This window comes from Empidonax traillii, unplaced genomic scaffold (genome assembly GCF_003031625.1).
Source record: "Empidonax traillii isolate 1590-97213 ecotype Southwest subspecies unplaced genomic scaffold, ASM303162v1 scaffold227:size730986, whole genome shotgun sequence".
Lineage (NCBI taxonomy): Eukaryota > Metazoa > Chordata > Aves > Passeriformes > Tyrannidae > Empidonax > Empidonax traillii.
In genome coordinates, this window is record NW_020955420.1 from 685,627 (window position 1) to 707,138 (window position 21,512).

Here is a 21,512-nt window from a genome sequence, read left to right on the forward strand (position 1 = left end):
AGTCATTAAGCAATGCCAAATGCAATTTACTATATTCTAGCATACTTAACAAATAAGATTTCTGGAATGACAGCTGATCCTTAAAAGAATGTAACCGTCTTCTGACCCTCAATGTTATTAAAATTCCACTTATTAATCCTGTCTTATTGCCCCTTTGTTTTCATAACATTTTCATCAAGGATTAGGGAGATATTGTGAGGCTAGAAAAGCTTACATTTTCTTCTGTGATTCAGAACAGCTGCCATTCTTGTTTGGATAACCCTTCATCCATATTCTTAGTTTTACCCTTTGTGCCTTCCAGCAAAATCATACAATGCACCTTCACTTTACAAGTCTTCCTTCATCCATTAGCAACAGGAAATTAATGCAACACTCTAATTCTAGTGCTATTTACTTTTTTTTACAGATAGAATACATTAGATACTAAAGTATGGAATTGATCTACTCTTTTAAGTGCCATTGTATGTGAAGACCTTTACAATTTCTCATACACATTTAAGTTTTTTGAGCAATCAATTCCCTAATATCTAATCCCTATTTGCATTACTGTTACTTTCATTTACAAAGTACATGAATAGCAAGACACGCTGCAGAAGTTAGTGTAAAAGCATGTGCATATTTCAAATGGGTTTTTACTTTACATCATAGGTTTTTGCTCTTATTTGGTTAAAAAACCCACCCTCAGCAATAAGCTATTATGTGCAGGCTTCAGTACTATTCTATTTAAATGTTTCAGATACTCAGCTCTAAAAGTTTTTGCAAAAGTCAAATGGACTTTTCATGGGCCCAAATTACAGGTATGAGTTGTCCACGAGAAGAACTGCAACATTTAAAAAAAAAAAAAAAAAAAAGGCAAATGAGGATGAAAAAGTTACCTTTTTATGCAATCATTAAAACAGTGCTTAAAATATGGAACTCAGTTCCCGGGTATAAGATGAAATAAACTAGTATAAAGCAAAGAAGCAGCTGACAGGTGCATATCAGCTGGCAGGTGCTACTGCTGTTTTATTAAGATATTGCTGACACACTCATAACAGGCTCAAGGGATGAGAAAAATAAGAAAATTCATATACTTCACACCATTCATGGTAATTATCTAGTTTCAAGAAGTGGTAGTGTTCAGGGGTGGGCTTTCATTTTGCTATTAATTTTGCTATTAATACAGATAATTACAGGACTTGCAAATTAAATCTTAGATCTGTATTAATTGTACTAACTAACCAAAAAAAAGTATTTCTTTGCCAGAAACCTAAGCAAATAAATAGTGGAGCTCAATGCATTTCTCATTAAGACTCTTTTATTAAAATGTATTAAAGTAATGGAAGAGTCGACCTAAGATTCCCTAAAAATATTTTTACTATGGATTAAACATAAGAAGTTACTATCCATAGTTTTAAATGCACAACTATTACTTTCCAAATATTTAAATGTAGAGCTATTACTGTACATTGTCTTTGCAAATCATATAACAATATAAATGGTATTTGGTCACACATAATGAAGAAAACTAGTTCTTTTCACACAAGCATTAACACTAAGGAAAAATAAACATCTGCTTTGACCTCTAAGCAGATTTTAAAAGTACTGTACATTATTAGGAAAAGCAATGAAGTATACAGAAGTATTTAAAAGCTTCTAGAGATATAATGCAAAATAAAAATAAAATGTTTGTTTTATAGACTTAGAAATATTTACCATGAGGTTTATAAATTAAAATTTCCAATCACTCTTTCATAAACTCAAGTGTTTAAATTTTGTAAATTTTTTTTGACAAAAGCTAGCTCAGTTATCAATTAAATCAATATTAAATCATCAATACAGCTATATACCGATTTTTTCTTAGTAACATTTCCAAAAATATGCTTTAACACAGCACAACACTGCAACCAGAAGTATTTGTGAAGACTTCCTGAAACAGGGACAATTACCAGTTTGAAAACAGTAAAATACAAATGTGATGAAAAAAAAGTAATATTAGCAATAACTAAAAGTGTAACTAAAGGAAAGGATGCAATCACAGCTATCTCTTTTTTTCTTCCACCAAACCATGCTCTTACCAGTCTGTTGACTCACTAATTGCAGCTTTAGCCCATCCACCAGTATCAACAGTGCCAAACCCAACATCATCATGGGAGCTGGATGATGACTGGTCAGATAGATGAGGAGGAAGGACTGACAGCCTGTCATCTTCAATAATGACAGTGTCATCTTGAGGCATGTTCACCGTTGGAGACAGCTGATATTTACCTGAAAAAAAAAAAGGAGAAAACCCCCAAAACTAAATATTGGCAGAGAGTGCAGAGAATGCCTTGAAAAATATATAATCACAGCTGATCAAAGGTCACGTCAAACTGCAGTGCAACTGATAAGAGTGACACAATGCAGACAACAAAATTAACTATATCTCAGTTTATACTTATCTTCCTATACAGAGGTCTGAAGAGTAATGCACACCAGTTGTATCTGTGGCCTACTGGAAGAAGACCACAGTGTCACAGAAGAGCTGAGGTGTGAAAGGGACCTCTCATCTGGTCCAACCCTTCCTGCTCAAGCAAAGACACCTACTGCTAGTTGCCCAGGACCCCAGTCAAATTGCTTTTGAGCACTTCTCCTCTACCACCTCCCTGGGCACTCTGTGCCAGTGCGTGGTCATCCTTACAGTAGAAAATGTTCAGAGGGAACCTCACGTTTCTGTCTGTGCCCATTGTCTCAGATCCTGCCTGAGGAACTGTACCTCTCCTCTAAGACTGTAGTTCCTCTTGCATCACATCATTTAGTAGACACAAAGAATGAGTTCAACAAGGTCTAATAGAGCTCATCATTTCTTCTGGTCAGTCTTGCCCTCATGAAATTAGAAACTGTTCAACTGCTGCTGGGAAGTCAACACATGCAAAACTTGGAAAAAAATTACCAAATTCTATTACTACTAGATTCAAATAAGTTTTAACACTGTTGCTAAAATGCTTAAACTAGAACTATCACATACAGGAAAGGGACATCATAAAGACTCTGCATTAGTCTTTGCTCAGTGTCAGACTTCATTGGGTTAATTTGTGAGAGAAGTTAAAAAACTATATGACCTTACTAAAACAATTAGTAAATTGTCACATCTCATGAGGAGAAACATACTAGCTTAGTCAACCATTAATCTGGCAATAAGCTGTAAATTATTCTAAAACTATGATGCACCAGAGTAATGTATTGTAAAACTTCTATTTCCATAACCTAAATTGCTTCCATGGACACATCAACTATTTCTATCCTTTATTTTTCCTATAGATATGGAAAACTTGTGTAGAATTAGGGGAAAACAATGATTCCCCTTTTCTGGAAAGGTTTCAGTTACCATCATTACCCTTGCATGCAATTATTACAAAACAAACCAAAAACTAAAACTTTACTTTTAAAGAGCTAGCTAAGGTCCTCACTGAACTAGATAATACATATTGTGCAGTTTTCCAAAAAGGGGAAAACTGGCTTTAAAAGAGATCATTAAAGAAGGCTGAAAAAGTGGCTGGAAGAAAAAGGTACTGCACAGTGAATGTCTCATCATTGTCAAACTGAGATGAATGTATGCAGTTTGCATAACAGCTGATTCTGCCCAGTAATAGTTCCTTTGATGGACAGATTAACGTTTAGCCTGGTAATGTACTTCTTTCCAAACATAATGCCTACAAGACTGTTAACTCTGTAGTTAATAACGTCCCCAAAGAATTGATTGTGAAAAGGTATAACCTTATGGCATTCAGCAGATTGAACTTCCCATGTGAGAGGCTACAGTCATTCAGTAACATTCTTAACTTTTCACTACCCTTCTTGATATCTGACAAGGGTGAAGACTGACATTTTAATAGTTGCTTTGGAATTTAGGAGAAAACCCATCTGACGTGCCTATGCTTTTCATTGCAAATGAAGCTAAAAACAGGTGAAAGGCTTCACCTCCAGCAGATGGCTAGACAAACCTCAGCAATGGACTCAATACATCCTTTGTGGAGAACTCAGCTGAAGTGGACAGAAAACATCCCTGGAGAATTAACTCTGCAAGTGTTGTGAGAAATGTTACAAGGAAACATCAAAGAAACTTCAAACCCAGTAATCATCAGTATATTTGACTGATCTACAAATCTAAGGCATTGCCCAAGCTGTCTGCAAACCTCTTCAAGGCAATAATTTTCCCTCAGGCTAGAAAAGTACTATAAAATTTAGACTCTGAATACATTTCAAGTCCAGTTTTGCATATATTAATTCAAGTTCAGTGAGGTAATCTGTAATAATATAAAGTATTTTGGACAGTGTACTGAGAAAGGAAACACATTCTCCCTTTCAAGTGTGTCTCATCTTAGGGCAATGATGCTCAAATTTCTTGGACAAGTTACCAATCTAAAGAAGCATAGCAGACCACACCAAACTATGGGATAAGAAGGGTTCCCATCTGCCTGTGCAAAAAAGGAAGTCTCAGAGCTCCAGTACCAAATAGTTGGTCTCCAGGTCCATGAAGATTTTCACCTTAGAAGTTAAAACATGCCAAACGGCAACACTTCAAACCTATTATATGTCTATAATAGACCAGAAGATAGTCTGGACCTGAATTAAACCACCAACATAAAGCACTCAAAAAAACCCCTGAGCATACACAGTACATAAAATGAACAGCAGGTGTATTCAAGAAGAACTAAACTGTTTTGGGTCCTTTCAAATCTTGAAATTCCCTGAAGTTAATAAGTTTGCTGGGATAACTTGGCTCCCATACTGCCACTTCACTGTCATAAAACCCTATCTGGCTTGATCCCTGTGCTTTTGCTATTGCATTTTCTTTAAAGTATGGTCTACAAAATCTGTTGAACATTCTCACTCTATGTTCAAAACTCAGTATTCCTTTATGAATGACTCATGAGCATTTTGATACTGTGGAATTCAGACAAATTGTACAACAGACGCCTGGGGAATGTCTAAGGACAAGAATTTTTCCACTGTATCCAGGCCTTGGATCTGTCAACTGTTGTATCAGAGCATCACACTGTGATGAGATTCCTGGCCAAGGAACTACATTCTAATTGTAAAGGGTTATTTTCATTTCAGTGACACACACACTCTACAACTCTAACTACATTTTTGTCAGTAGTGCTTCCTCCTGATTCTGTCCTTAAGACAGCAATTATTTATGTAGAGAACAAAGTATTTCTTGTTGTGCAGGAACCATCAAATTTCTGGGGGATCCTTCAGGATGAAAGGCAGATTCAGTGCAAGCAATTGTTATTCTGTGCACCCCCTGATAACTAACTTCTGTTTAGTCATCGTTAGCAACAAAACTCACCACGTTCATAAAAAATATATAAGCAACTAGAAGAAAGAGATGAAAGAGGACTTTGTACTAAGCTGTTTGTTGTATAAGAATAATTTATTATAGACAGGAGCTATGTGTTTGTGTATTGCAAAACTCAGGAGCATAATGCATGATATACAAGAAAGGTGTATCAAAAGAAGAGACTTGAATTTTTAATTATAGAGTCAAGCAAATCAGTATAACACAGTTGTTATTCTGAATGTGCTAACAGCATGCAACCTGAAAATATTAAAATAAACAAACAGAAGGGTTTAATACAGCCATCTAATTCTTAAAAGACCTAATTTGTATAAATAAAAAAGCCTCATCAAAAACAAAAAAAAAATTTCCCTGAATACAGAAAGTTATATCTTTTCTCCATCCGAAATTTTCACAGAAATATTATCAAATGAAAAAGTGTAACAAAATCTATAATAGCAATAATCATCTAAAAAAGTAGATCAACATAAGAATCGTCAGAAACATTAAAAGATTCATGTAGCCTTTTTGCAGTAAGCAAACATTATTTTACATAATTTAAATCATGTTGTAAAATTGGTATTTTATTCTTACTCTCACAGCAAGGCTCTGACAACCAGTTCTTGCTGCCAGTTATGGATTGAAAGAGCAAGGAAATTGTCTTAAATACCTTTCCTGAAAATTACATTAGTGCATTTAAAAGAAAACTCTCTTAAAAGCTTCCTTCCAACTTTAAGTAATGACTAAAAACGGCAGGTATTTTCTAGACTTTGAGATTATTGTTTTTGAATAGACTAGCTTAGCAAAGACTCAAACCCATCAATTTTATCCAATAGCAAAAGCAGCAGAATGATCTACTCCTTCACCCATGAAACAAGTTGTGACCTCCTCACTAATAAGTACTGAGAGTACTAAAAGTTTACATAGTCAAACCCATTGAGGGGTAAATAAAAAGACATCAGTTGATTCAGAGAGACCACAAGTCAGAGGGCTCCTTGATATGAGGAGAACCCTCAAGGGAATCAGCACTGCACAAAGCACTCCTTTTGGCTTGTTTTCATGGTCAGGGAAGGTACAGACCTCCTGTCTTCCTCAGCCAGATTGTTCTTAGGAGTAATTCCCACTTTTAGGCCAATTTTCAAGAGAGGAAAAAACTCTGGAAGAGTCATGTGACACATTTTCTCAAGAAAATAAAAAAAGCCCTGAGTTTTTTCTCATTATCAATTTTAAAAGGATAGGAATTCCACTGCATAATAAATGATTGGGTCTCATAAACATTAGCTATTCTGAAACAAGCAACTGAATCTCTCTCTTGCAACAGGCTTTCTGTCATCTTTCTGTCATCTGCCACTGCAAGAAAACTTGCATGCAATAATAACACCGAAGGTTGTGAACACTGCAGTTTTAACTTAGCGGTACTGATTAATTCAGAAAAAATTTATTAGAAAACTGACTGTTCCCTAAAAACTAGGCTTATACAGCTCTGTGAAGCTGCAGAAGGGAACAGCCCAGTCAGTTCTGGCAAGACCACTTTTCAGCTATGCTCCACTAGATCACATTTACTATGGGGTTCAGGCTCAATTTGATTTCCATGTGCTTGCACTAAAGCCTCAATGGATTTAAGTCGCAACCAACCAGTTTTCTACATAGTTCCTAGTTCCTGAAAACAATACGGAAAAATCTCGATTCACAGGAAATCAAAACTTGATCTTCAGGTTATAAAAAACTTAGAAAATGTAGGATGGATTTTTTTTCCCCTATGTTTACAATGCAGAGGTATCTAAAAGCATTAGGTTTCAAAAGCTTTGGAAAGACTTTTTTTTCTTTTGTTGAAACATCAGTTACTCGCTACTGCTAAAGAGATGATACCAGACTGATGAACTACTAGTTCAATTTGGCATGGCAAGTTCTGTGTTCCTTTGATGTGGAAGTAAACTGCATTGCTGACACACATGCACACAGACTCTCTGAGTTTCTTCTCCCATCAATGGACAAGGTGTTTAAGCGATAACTTGTTAACGCTTATATGAGCTCTGTGTGTAAATCCTCTGCAGCACTGATGGAAAAAGCAGAAGGTATTGCTTTACAAATGCTTTATCTAAAGCCTTGACAACACAAGAACTAATTCTTTCTATGGTAATACTGAAGACTCCATATTATTTTATCACTCCTTAAATTTGTTGACAAATAAATAGGTTTTTTTCTAAGTGTTTCTCTTTAAGAGCATATGACTTTGGGTGACAAGGTTTCACGCTTCCTTGATTTTCATGTACACAATTTTTCTTCCAAGCTGCACAAAATGAAATGCAATAGAACAGAATATTTGTTTCCAATTATTGTTGCCCAAACACACACACAAAAAAAAAGACAGAAGACTTAATGAAAGAAAATCATTAAACCTAAACAACAAACCTGTGGATTTTCAGAGGGTTTAGCAGCAGTCTTATTCTGTTGCCACAAAGAAAATGCAAACCCCAAAATACAAAAATTAAAAAAAAAGAACCCCCAAAACAGGGTGAAAAATATACACAAACTATTTACTGGAAAAAGCCTAAGTGGTAGACTTTAAATTTTCTGAGGCTGAAAATCAATCTAAAGCAATTAAAAAGTAAGTTCAGCCTTGCATCATATCAAGTCTATAGCAGCATTTTCTAATATATTCTGTGTATGTAAGACACTAAAAAAACTCCCAGATTTAAGGGCCACATCTTCTGTTTAAAACTTGCAACTCAAGCAAACAACTGCTGCGTCTTCTGTCAGGTGCTATTTTCACCAAGCTGCTTTTTGTGTTTAAATTTGAAAATCCTTTCAAACTAATCCCATCCTAGTCAGTAAATCCAGCCACTCCTGTGGCAAGGCAAGTCTTTATTACCTAGCTCTGTATATCGGAAGTTGAATTGCTGCAGAGCAACCGCTAATAACCTCATTATCCACTGGGACCATGCAGATGGTATGGCACAGAATCTACACAAGGGATGCTTAAAATTAGTTATGAGGCTTTAAAATTGCTATCCTGCAAAGCAAAAATTCAAACAAATTAATGAAATGCCCTAATAAGCATAAATGGATGCAGGTTTGCCTTATTTATTTATTTTTGTGGTTTAGTAGGACTGAAACAAAGGAAAAGAAATGTTGGGAAAAAAATCATAAATTCCCATGAGTCACTGACTTTGATGTGATTGAAGACTCGACATGGAGCCTAGAACAACCAATAATTTATTGTTGCAAACCAGACATTGAAAAACCGTGTTAAATACTACTGCTATTCATTCTATCACCTGCCACAGGATACGAAACTCACTTTGAATTCCACTTTACTTTCTCTCACATTAACTATCCAGAAGGCTTGTGTGGAACAATTTGAAGGCACATTTTAAGTTGATCATCACAACCTCCATGTTCCCTGATTCCCGCATAATGCATTAATTTCCCTTCAGTGAATCACAGAGAGGAATAAAAACACGCCCTGCTTAGCAGAGCTGCTTTGACTCACCCATTATCCTACTCAACGCCACGTTCTTTGTGGGCGATTCGCTGAGACCCTCAATGCCGCTGTAGAGGGAGTGGGAAATCCTCCGCTCCCGGTCATCCAGCAGAGTCTCTATGGGCAGCTCTGGCCCGGAGGGGCTCCCAGGTGATTCCAACTGCACAGAGAGGGGAAAATTAGCACCCGGGGTCCACTTAGCCGCATGGGGGAACTGTAACAAATTGCCTAAGGCCTAGACCTGTCTGAGCACCAAATGAGGTAGAACTTCTCACCCTGGACAAAGATAATTTGCAATGACAGCTCTGCTTAATGACCAAGTTTCTAACCCCTTTACACTGCACCCCCCATGGTGCCCTGTCAAATTTCAAATCCTTCAGCAGAAAATTGGTGAAAAAACCCCATTGCGTTTTGGTGCCTTCTTGTTGCACAATTTCTTAAACAGACAGTTTGGGCTGTTTTCAATACCATCGGCAGACAGCTGAGCCACTTCCCCACAGTGACAGCTGGACACAACGAGGTCCTGGTCAGAACCACGGAACACAAACTCCCATTTGGAATTGGACTGCTGGTGCCAAAGAGATGCAACTCACTTTCAAATGCAATCATCATGGAAACCCCAGGAAAACCAAATACTCATATTAGTAACCAATGCAGAAACACTCAAAAGTTTCGTAGTTAGGAGAGAAAGAAAAACATAAAGTTGTCAGACTTCACTGTAACCTTTCTTTTTCTACTTGAGTTCTTTGCTCTGTCTTTCCTGCCTGGAGAGTAAAGACAGCTCACCTGCTTCATTAAGCTTGGATACTTCCCTGATCCCTGGCTGCAGCATCCAAAGAGTAGAAATGGCAAGACCAGGGGTGCCCTCCACCCCAGTCCTCAAACCCCTGGAACTGTCCACCACAACTGCAGCCAGGCTCTCCAGGCCATCACAAGACAAGATGAGGTACGTGGTGGAAGAAGCAATGGAGATGGACTGCTTGGCCACGTCACAGGGAAGAACACTGCACATAGAGCCCCCTGCCTGCCCCAACTGCTCTCCTTCAGAAGATTTCCCTGAGTGACTTCCCAGCTCAGCCTTTGCTTGCTGAAGTTGGCCTTCCTACATATACCTATCAGATGTTTCAAAAAGAGAGGAAAAAGTCTAGTTTTCCTTAGTGAGCCACAGAGAATGAGAGCTCAGGGGAAAGCAGCATCCATGTGAGGCAAAGAGAACAATTTGATATCAACTAGCTGGGTTTAGCCACCCCATCAGGCACAGGCAGCTCCACTATCAACGCAGCTCCTGGGAACAAGGAGATCGAGCACCTGTGCACTCACAGGTCAGTGTGGATGCCCAATTTGCCAGGGCCCAGTTGCTCCCTGTAGAGACAAGAGACTCTCCACACTGTGTCCCAGTCTTCACACCATGCAGCCTTCCTGCCCCTAAACCTCTCAGTGCACCTGGGCTCCAGCAGCCTGCTGGGCTCTCAATAATGCGACCAAGGTGCTTCGCCAAGACCATTACACCAGTTCACCTAAATATTGTGAACTGAATTCAGCTCTATTAAAAATAAACAAATACTATAAAAATAGATGTAATTTGCAGGAAAGTAATATGAACTCACATATCAAAGCATTAGCTCTTCTCACCAACACACCTTTTCATATTGAAGCATATAGTTAAATTTCGAAATCAATGTCCTAACACAAATCCCATGGCATTCATTTCATATGTATTGAAATACAGTGGGGACCAGGCACTGCAAGAAACTGAGCACACTGCAAACTATTTGAAGCCACCGGGAATTTTTATTCCAAGTACTAGTCTTCAAATGAGCATGAGAGGAGTAGTTCCTAGTTTCGGGAATTACAGTAACAAGCAACATGTTTGTTGGTTGTTTTTTTCCTTCTTGAAACAGCTGCCTATTATTAATCAGTCCACCCGCAATTCCCAGATGACTAAGAAATGTATGCTATGAAAAACTTTAAAAATCTGCTTCAAGGGCTATAAAGCACTTGGCTACAGCCTCCACAGCAAAGGCTTTGAAGTCAGCCTGATGGACTGACGACTTCTGACATCCGGGAGCTGGCGTGGTGCCTGGTACACAGAGAGGTGGAGGTTTGCGAAACGCCACGCTACAGTCCAAGAGACTGCGACTGGGAGGTTGCAGACTCTGTAAAAATTATTATTTCTGTTTCAAAGCCATCATCTGTTTAATATAAATGAGATATTTAATGAAGTTCCAAATTGTAGACTTATCTCTCCCAGTTTGATAAGCACTGGGGAGATTTACTGCATCGGAGGGTCAACACAATTACAATTGGAGGCACGTCAAGCTGTAGGAGAATAATAAACTTGCAGTGCAAGTGAATTAGACTCAATAAGGTTTAAATTGTGAAATGAGGATTTGTTCTATTAGTTTTTTTAAATTGCAGATTACAACTGACAGCTTTACTTAAAAGTAAATTAAACAATATTTGTAGCCTCTGTTATACAGGAATCTAAGGCAAAGCTGAAGAGAAATGTTAAAATTCTGAAACACTAAGAAAAAAAGAGGATAGCAACATTAAATTGCTTGAAAGCTTAAACTTGCATGATACAGGTATTAAATTATGAACTAACCTTTATTTCGCTGCCTTTAAATAAGGTGTGAAAATATCAAAGTGCTTTGGGATTTATTTTCCCAGTGCTATATTGATGACTTTATGTAACAAGTGTCCAGCTTTTAGTGAGCCATATCACACAGTCCTTTATGTGACAACCCATCAACTTTCAAACTCATTTGTAGAAAGATCTCAAGAGATTTTCAGAAAGATACTGATAAGAATCAGAGAAATACATAGAAATTCACTCCTGGTGAATAAAATTACTCCTGGTAATAAAGTACAGGGTAGATAAAAGAAATAAAACAAGTGTTGTGTTTAGATGGCTGTGTTTTGTAAAACAAGTCACATATTTTAAAATTTCTATGGGGAAAACTTTTTCCATTTCTAATTAGCCTCTCAAAAGATGGGTTTAAACAAAGGAATCAACAGTCAACTACACAAATATTTTACAAAAGTTACATGCCTTTTTTAAAATAACAAAAATTGCATAACTGGCTTTCATTAAAAAACCAGTGTTTTCCTTACGCTGTTAACAGAAAGTTTGTGTAAGAAAAAAATCCATAGAATTTGGAAACTGTGCTGTGGGTAAGACAAAGAGACCAACAGTCCAAAGCAAGACTGCAGTTCAAATAGACTTGTTCTTCCTGATGCATTTCTAGTAAAGAGCTTGAATTACATATTCTAGTTCCTTGTCTTAGGCAGTGTCAGTGCTATCAGGTATCATTTAATTTCCTTAACTGATAAAAGAGTAGGTAATATAAACAAAGGTGTACAAATTCCTGACTTCATTAAAGGCCTAGCAAGAAAAGAAATACAGACAGCAACTGACTCCCATCAATAGCTGCTCCTAGCTGGAACGCTCCTTGGTGTGACAGTTCAGAATCACAGACCAACTGAGGTTGGACAAAACCACTGGGAATTATCTAGTCCAAACTCTTGCTCAAAGCAAGGTCAGCAAGGGCAAGCTGTGCCAGTGTTTCACCTCTAAGAAAATTCTAATCTTATGTATATAGAAATTTCTTGTATTTCTATTTGTTCCTGTTGCTTCTTGTCATGCCACTGGGCAGCCCTGAGAAGAGTTTGGATCAGTCTGTTTCTTACTCCCATCAGGTATTAATAGAAATTGACTGGTAAGAGCCCCCTGACCCTTCCCTCTAGAATGAAAAGAGAGAGTTCTCCCTCTGGATCCTAACACTGATCTACAATAAATGATCATATTCCTAAAAATGCAATAAAACCTCCCATGCTACAGATTCCCTGTAGCTCCTTTCCTCTCCATTCTCTTAAAAATAAAAATAGAAACAAGATTTTTTTTTTTTTTAAGTAAAAAAGGTCTCTACCCTGGCCCTTTGTCATTCAGATAAGAACCAGCTGTTTGCTAAAGCACTGTCTGTACTAACTAGCCCAGCTGCTGTTTATCTAGATGATAAAAGGAGAAATAATGCATTCCTTTTTACTTAAACACTACCATCCATCCTATCTGAAGTTATGCACATAAATATGAAAAAAAGTTTATGCACAAGAAGACTGCCAAAATATTCAAAACATAAACTTTTTTTTTTTTTTTAAGAAACAAGAATCAGACTCCCTTTTTCCTTCAGAAAGTAAATTATCCAAATATAGGCATGCAAGTATTATGGATTTTAAAGACAGCAGTATAAAAATTTGCTATATTACACTGCACCCAGGGTACTGAAGCCCTTTCTGCCACACAGAATTATTTTCCAGGCTGTCTTTTTTTCCTTTCTTATCTGTGTACTGTGGTTAAGATGTCCAAAATGATTCACTTTCCTTTTAAAACAGAGATACTTTAAAAATACTACTATCAATATTAAATATAGTTCTCTTTGTTACCACCCATGTTGGGATCCTGCTTGAGGGACAGGCTTTGCCAGATGCTAAAATATAGGTAAATAGCCAGTAAAAGGGTCAGGTTTGACTTACATGGACAATCCTGCACTAGTATATGTAAATTTAGTACAGTGTTTATAAGAAATATTGCATTCTTCTTCTGGCAATGTTAAAAAACAAGCAGAAGACAAAAAAATACTTTCAGAATGCTATGACAGAGCCCCCACAGCTTTGCAAAATTTAGTTAGATGGTAGCTTATTGGGAGGAACCTGGGCCAAGGTGGAACTTGTAAATTGATACAAGGATAGAAAACAGATAAAGGAGAAAAAGGTAAATCAAAATTAATGGATACAGACAGAAGGGCAGAACAGAAGACACAAAAGACTACAAAATAGAAATCTATGTACATATTTTCTTATCACCTAAGGCAGGATTCAAGCAGCATCCTTCAGAAGATGCTCACACTGCAGGTAAAATGTTCACCAAGGACATCAGACACAAGAAGGTACACAGATGGACCCCTTGATGGCAAGAGCAAAAGGTGTACCAAGGGACAAGTGTGCAGGAAGGAAGTTCAGTGATCTCTGTGCTTCATTCTTTACTGCTGAAGATGCTGGGGAGATTTCCACACCTGATCCTATTCTTGCAGTAAACAAGGAGAAGAGTGAGATCAGCCAGATGAAACTACATTAGACTAAATGGGTAGGTGAAAAGCTTACATGTCACCCAGGTTGAATGGCATCCTCCCCAGGCTCTGAAGAAACTCAAATATGAAGATGCATAACTGGCTGGTCAAAACTTTCAACAGACTCTTACAAATGGCCGTGGTGCCAGAGACTGGCAGCTGCCTGGATATCTAGAGGGGATCTTAGGAACTACAGACCAGGCATCTGATCTCCTTCCAAATAAAATGAGGGCATCTACAACAAAGAGTAAGATCACTGAGCGCAACAGACATGGATCCACAGAGAAAGCAGAAGTCCATGAGGAAATCTTGACTTCCTGAGCTTTCAGGCAATGAAACGGACATAATAAATTTGCATTTTTAAAAAGTCTATATTAAGGCTTCATATCAAAGGCATTAGAGAAACTAAGTTTTCACAGGACTGGACCAAGTTTTCATTTTCTGGGTTGAAAACTGGCTAAAGGATTGGGCACAAAGTTTGATCTTCTGGATGGAGAAGAGTTGTAGATTTACCCAGGAATCTGATCTCAGAACAGTTTAGGCTGATAAACAGCTTTATCAATGAGTTGGAGATGAGAGTAAACAGTGAAATCACTGTGTTTGGAGAAGATGCTAAAGTCTCTTTGATAGTTAAATTCAAAAAGATAGGCACAAGACTAATCTAGTGAGAAAGAAAAAGACAAACCTGTCATATAAATTTCAAAGTAGGTAACTAGGTAATGCATGCAGGAAAAAATGATGCTGAATATTTTATACTTCCACACATACTTGGAAAAAAAATATGCTTGCTTGTTTATTTTATAATGAAACCAATAATTTGAAAAATCCCTCTCACTGATCTGTCTACCAGTCAATTTATTTAAACAGTTGATGAGGTCCTTATATGGCCTGGAATCACGAGTGTTTCTCTGTTTATTGGTTTGCTCATTTTCAACTGGAGCAAAAGATGAACAGGCATACATGAAGAAATTTGGGAATCTGCAAATTATTTACAAACCTTCAGGAAGGTTTGGCAAGACATTCATTCTGTCAAAAAAGAAAAAAAAAAAAGAGAAGAGAGAGAGAGAGACAAGAAAAACCCTTGAAATTTCTCATTTAGAGGAAAATGATGATGCTTTCTCTCTTTATGGCAGACAAGCGTTGCCTGGATGTGACATGAACAGAGTGCAGACCAGCAATCTGTGCCTCTAAGCTGTCCATGTTGCAGGACTGAAAAGCACAGGATTCCAAAAGTAACAATTACCTTTATTTTCTTGAATCAGCACATAGCCACCAGCTGCACGGATCTGCCTGACAGTCATGCCTGAATGCTGTGAACGCTTTCTGGCGGTACTGCCGGCAGCTGTTTGCCCATACAGGCTAATCATAATAATATCACTAATTAACAGAACACAGAACAAGCAGCTCAAGTGTTTCTCTTTAAATCTGAGCAATTTAAAAAATGTCAACCCTGAGTAAAAGATCTAAAACCTGATGGCCATCTCTTCTGAAAATTGAGATGTTAAATACCGCCTGTATATGAGTATTGTCAATATTATTATTTTCTCCTTTTTTTTGCCACTGTTTGACCAGCTTTGAAAATGTATCTTCAGGAGTCTCTCCGTGCTTACGAAGGAAAGTTGTCAAGTCAACATACAAGGTTGAAAGCTGAAAACACAGCATATTTAACTTTTTTGAAAGGGGGGCAAGGGAATCTTAGATTTAGCCAAACACCAAATTAAATGTTTTTATTACACTAATCTAACAACTGTGTGATTTTGTCTGGAGTGGCTGAGATATGAAACAAAGTTTTGGAAGGTTTGCAGTAGTGCAGCTTACAGAATTAAGTATACTGCCATACTTTGTACAGACATATTGCAAACAGGAGAAAAACTCAGATACACAGCTTTGGCTTGGAGTTCATTCATAACTACCACTCACTCCATGCTTATATCAATATTTACTACAAGATAATTCACTTGAAAACCTGGATGGATTACACGCTATCTCCTGGTGAGTCAATGAAAATTCTTTCTACAGGCAAATCTTCAGTTCAGCAAAACCGCAACAGCATAAAACTCTCTTTACCTTCTGGGAAGTTTGTGGTCTCTTTCGAGTTTACAGTTATGGAAGTGTTTTTGATATAAATTATCTCCTCCCTGCCTCTCTGAAGACAAGATAATACTATTAGGGTGTTAATGTACATTTTATTGTTACTATAATTGCTCTGGAGGTTTAGTCTACAACATGAGAACTTGTGAAGCTGTTTTGAGAAAGATGCTGGCATGGAGTATAAGGGGTCAATTCACAAAGTTTTGAAACAGTTTCATGTTCAAGAAGCCAAAGAAAGCTTTCTGACAAAAAGACAGCTCCTCTGCAGCAGATCAGAAGCACCTCTGCCTGCCTCTCTAAATGCAGGACAACAGGGGGTTGAGCTGTCCCTCTCTTCTAGACAGCAGCCAAAATACAAAAAGTGCATGAAAATCCTAGTCTCAATTGAAACACTAGAAATTACAATCTGCAGAACCATGCTATCAAGTAAATTCTCCCTCTCTTGCAATTCTTAGGGCTGATTATGAAAATTAATATTAAAAACAAAAGAAATGTATCCATACCACTAACTTTCTTAAAATCCAACTCAAACTCACTTAAGCTGAAGAAAGAAGCAGACTGTAGAGCCTATCTATTGCAAAAGAGGCCTGTTTCACTTTGTAAATGCAAAACAATTACTGCACTCGAAGCCAAGAAAAAAAAAAGGCTTGTTTTTTCTTTTTGTTCTTTTTGCTGTTATTTTTTTAATCATTTAGATAACAACTGGTTTTATCATCCAGATGTTCAGCATAATTGCCTTTTGCATTGGTATTATCGCCCTGTGTACAGATATCCCTTTCAAGACACTTGCAGCTGCTCCATGGCATGGGCTGGGAATCCCAGGGAGCCACGCTTTACCTTGAACCATGGCACAGGACTGACCATGCACTGCGATAGAGCAGAATGAAAACTGCTGGTGGTGAAGCACACAAGGGAATATAACTGAGCCTGTTCAGCTTAGCTATGGTTGGGACAGACTAACAAGAGAAAAAGCTCTATTTTTGTCCATAAAGTGTGCACATCCAATGCCGAATCAACAAAGGAAAGAAATCAGCTGAACAGCACCTTTTTTGTTGCTGCTGTTATTTTATGGTGACTCCTTTGGAGAACAAAAAGAGAAAAGCATAGAAAACACCAAGGAAATACTTTCTCAAAAGGTAAATATTTCTTTTTGGCTTTAATAAGACCAGTAAATTCCCATTTCTGAGGAGCTGGAGTTTTTTAGCCTGGAGAAAAGAGGAGTCTGAGGAGAGACCTTATCACTCTCTACAACTGCCTGAAAGGAGGTTGTAGACAGGTGGGAGTCGATCTCTTCTCCCTAGTAAGAAGTGATAGGACAAGAGGAAATGGCCTCAAGTTGTGCCAGGGGATGTTTACATTAGATATTAGGAAAAATTTCTTCATGGAAAGTGTGGTCAAGCTTTGGAACAAGATGCCCAGGGAAGTGGTTGAGTCCTGTGGTTGATCCTGCAGGTCTTCAAAAGACGTGTTGATGCGGTACTTAAGGACATAGTTTAGTGGTGGACTTGACAGTGTTGGGTTAATAGATGGAGTCAATGATCTCAAAGGTCTTTTCCAATCTAAGTGATTCTGTTCTATGGTGGTAAAAGGTGGGATTTATTAAGATACGGTTTACTCTTTTTATGCTTTTGCTTTAAATCTGAGAACTTCTGAATTTGCTGCCAATCAAATCTAATTTCTTTTGTGTTCTAATACTAAAAATCTTTGGTGGTGGCAGCTACAGGAACGTTCTAAGGGGACAACTTGTGTATCAGCATGTCAAAGTAATCTGTGTTGCTGAATTAAGCATAATATAGCCAAGGTTGTCAGACACGGCCAGTGGTTGCTGCTCCATGGGAAAGTGAATATCACTGTGATTCTCACTTGCACAGAGCTGCTCTCCAGGCCTCAGTCCACACAGTCATTACTCAGGAACTAAGCTGACTGAATACCATTCTCATACATGGGGTTCATGCAAGATATGGGAATAACATTATCACAGCTTATCAGTATTAGATCAGCATAATTATATCTAAAGTTTAAATCTGGCACATTATTGAAGGAAGAACTAGGGTTTAATTGCAAAATGCCAAGAAAAAAATTCCCTCTTTTCCTCTCATTCAAATCTGGGTGTTGCAAGACTTTCAGAAAAGTGGCTTCTTGAATACTGCCAGATCAGCAGGTAAACAGTTTTATGTCCATGGAGGTTGTCCTTTCATCACATTAAAATCTGCAAACAGTATTGACATCGTATTTCCTTTGGATGAGTGTGATGAAAGCAACAATTCCTGAGAAAAATTACTTGCAAAAGTTATTTTGTAAAGATGATCACTAGAGCAATAATGGCATATCATCACTTTCCCCAGTCATTATGGCTCATCTCACCAGCTTCTGAAGGAGTTGGGAAAATGCACAAAAAACTGTAAAGGAGGCCCAGACAGAGCTCCCCATCCTGCCTTGTGCAGATACATTTCAGTGTATCTAAATCTGCTTCCAAAGTCAGTTCTTTCATCTTGGAGCACATACTTTGCTGTGCTGCTTCTGGCACACGGTTTTTGCAAATAAATCATACTAAATGTCAAGCAGATATAGGGCACCAAACTCTTTTTAACTTGAGGGAGCAAAAATTCTATCAGATTTAAGGAGAAATGTCTTTGCTTCATCACTGCTGGATTTTCTCCATCATGTTTACAAACACTGTCTTGATAAATTCAATCTAGAAGACTTTCACCAGGAGAAAAGGAAACATCATTTACATCATTTTAGAAAAAAATATACTAAACACAGGAATAGTCTAAAATGTTTCACCCTTTTTATGAAGTTACATACAAAATGCATCTGAAATTGGGTAGAAATAAGGAACAGTGTCTAAATGACAGTCTGAGGTTCAAGTTCTTTTAAGGCTAGAACAGGACATCACCTCATACAAAAAGATCAGAATTCCTTCAACACCAAATAAGATACCATGTGCACCCAAGCTGGCTTTCTAGCAGTGTGTATATGTAAAAATATGTACATTTACAAAAGCTGTGTATAAGCAGTTAATCAAGAGGAGCTTAATAGCTTTAGAGAGGCTAGTGTCTTTTTCAAAAATTATTTTATAATACATTGAGGACAGAAATTTTTAAGGATCAGTTTTATGCATTAAAAAACAAACTATTTTTTCCCCCTGGGCAGAAGCAGCGATACCCAACCAACCTGTGCACGTCATTTTCAAAGCATGATGATCAAGAAACAATGTTCTCAGTAAGACTTTACTGGTCTTAACAAGAATGAAAGAATTGACTTTTAGATGTCTTAAGAACAGATGCTTCTCTGACCCACCATTCAATCGTACCCTATTTAACTCAGTGCATTTGTCCAACTTGTTAAAATCATGTTGAAGTCTAATTCAGTCCTCCACAGCATTTACAGTACTTCTCAGTATCATATGTCCATGTATTCTCACTGTATAGCATTACTTACATCAAATCAAATTTAACCTATTAGAAATCATGAATAAGTTTCAAAACATCAACACATTAACATTTCTCTGGAGAAGACAGAAGTTGCAAATAATCAGAAAAAGAATCACTGCTTCACCCCAAAATCAGTATTTTATACTCACCTGCAATTAAGGCTAAGGCACAACACAGTTAAAATCCAAAACGACAGAATTATTTGTAACAAGTTTAAAAAAACAAGTTTAAAAAACCAAGAACATTTACATGAAACATTTAATCACTTAGATAAAAATAGTAATGAAATATAAGAGCTCTATGCTTAATAAAAAAACCTGAAAGTGACAAAGAAACAAATCATTTAACACGAAGTCTATAAATGAAAGATTTAATAGACCTACATAAAAAAGTTCAAAGAAAAAAAATAACATTAACAGTGGGATCCAATTACAAAATCAATATAGTTTTATTCAGTGTTTCCTGTTTCTCATTGACAAAAATACTCAAAAGAAAAACTTTATTGATCAGTAATAATGTTAGCATGCCTAACACTGAAGTCAGATCATTTTGTAATTCTCTCTTTCTTTAAATTCTCAAATATTATTTTTCAGTTCTCAGAGGAAACACGCCATCTCCTGTAAACACAAACACCATAGAAGTGAAAACTCCCAGTCCTGACATCAAAAGCTTATTACCTCATTGCATTTACTTATTCGCCTCGCCACAATAAGCTGAATCATTCCCCGTTTGTTTCCTTCAGTGGACATGGACCTCCTTAATGTTTCCATAGCATCTTGATTTGTTTTTCCCAATAATGATTCTCCATTAACTGCTATGAGTTGATCGTTCACTCGAAGCCTGCCATCCTGGAAAAGGAAAAATTAGACGTGGTTTTATGAAACCAACGCAAAAGAAGCTGAAGAGAGGGGAAAAAAGAAAAACAAAAGAAAATAATCAACCATCTATGCTTAGTCCTAAGAGTTTATGGGCAAATGAACACTGGAATAATAGCTTCCATTGCAGCCACTGTAGGAAACGTCTATTCCAATTACAGATTTGCACTGCAAGCTATTATCATAACCTGTTTGCTCAAACACCATACTAATTGAACTGTACCAGAGACAACTCGTTCCTTCCCGAGAAGCTATCAGGGCTGTTTAGATCTTGGGATGTGCAAACATGTGAGTAGAAATCTGAATGTTACCTCTGATGGTATAACTGGATAAAGCTAGTTACAGAGCAATCTCACTCTTCTTCGATCTATGGTCATTTTCAAAACAGCCTCAAAAAACTGAGGGCGACCAAAGTACACAGATGTTCCCTCTTACCTTAGATGCTGCTCCACCATTAATAATGGACTTGACGAAGATTCCTAAATCGGCGTGGTTTTCTTTTGACCGGTTACCTTTGACACTCACACCAAGCCCAGCTGAGCCAGAGTCATTCAGTGGAACTTCAAATGTCAGGAATTCCCGGGTGCCATCAGGTGTGAGGACAAGCTCTTCTTCTTCTGCTTTCTGTTGGGGAGATTAGCATGGGATTATAGAACAGCATTTCTCTTTGGGAATTCTCTTCCCTTTACAGCTCTTAGCATTAAAAACTGTCTGCTTTTAACTACAGTGCCACAATATTTTCCATAGTAATTATGTGAAGAAATGTGCAGAAATAGTGTATTTTCAATCACCTCCAGCAGACGCCTGGCTTCAGAAATATCTTACATTTGTGTCTAAGTGCTTCTCTCTCTAGTAAAGTAATTGAATCACATGTCATTACTGAATCTGCCATCAATACCAGCTCACATGTAAGCCGCTATTTCATTAGCCATAAGAGAGCTGTATTAGAAATATTTTCTTACTCGCAAACTGACAGAATTTTTAAAATATCATCATCATCTATGGAGCTTTGCAGTCATAGGAGAAACTAAGTGCAAGAAAATTAAATTCAGAAATTATTCATTGTTTAAAACTAGCTGTCTTAGGAAAAACAGAAAATTACACAGCTGAGATGTGCAACAGCACATCTCTCTGCTATTGCCAGGCTTAGCATCAAATCCAGCTCTGCCAGCAATTTTTCTGTCTTTCCCAGCTCTG

The 21,512-nt window shown here is 37.4% G+C and overlaps 1 protein-coding gene across 1 annotated transcript in view; it reads right to left on the bottom strand.

The window, feature by feature from the left end:
* The window catches only part of PARD3 (par-3 family cell polarity regulator), a gene marked incomplete at its 5' end in the record, with an annotated part of 195,265 nt that overhangs the window by 156,493 nt on the left and 17,260 nt on the right, over positions 1-21,512 (bottom strand). The window contains 4 exons of the mRNA XM_027887995.1: positions 2,058-2,247; positions 8,796-8,946; positions 20,118-20,288; positions 20,751-20,939. Coding sequence (XP_027743796.1) covers positions 2,058-2,247; positions 8,796-8,946; positions 20,118-20,288; positions 20,751-20,939 — 701 coding nt within the window. The remainder of the gene's footprint in view (positions 1-2,057; positions 2,248-8,795; positions 8,947-20,117; positions 20,289-20,750; positions 20,940-21,512) is intronic.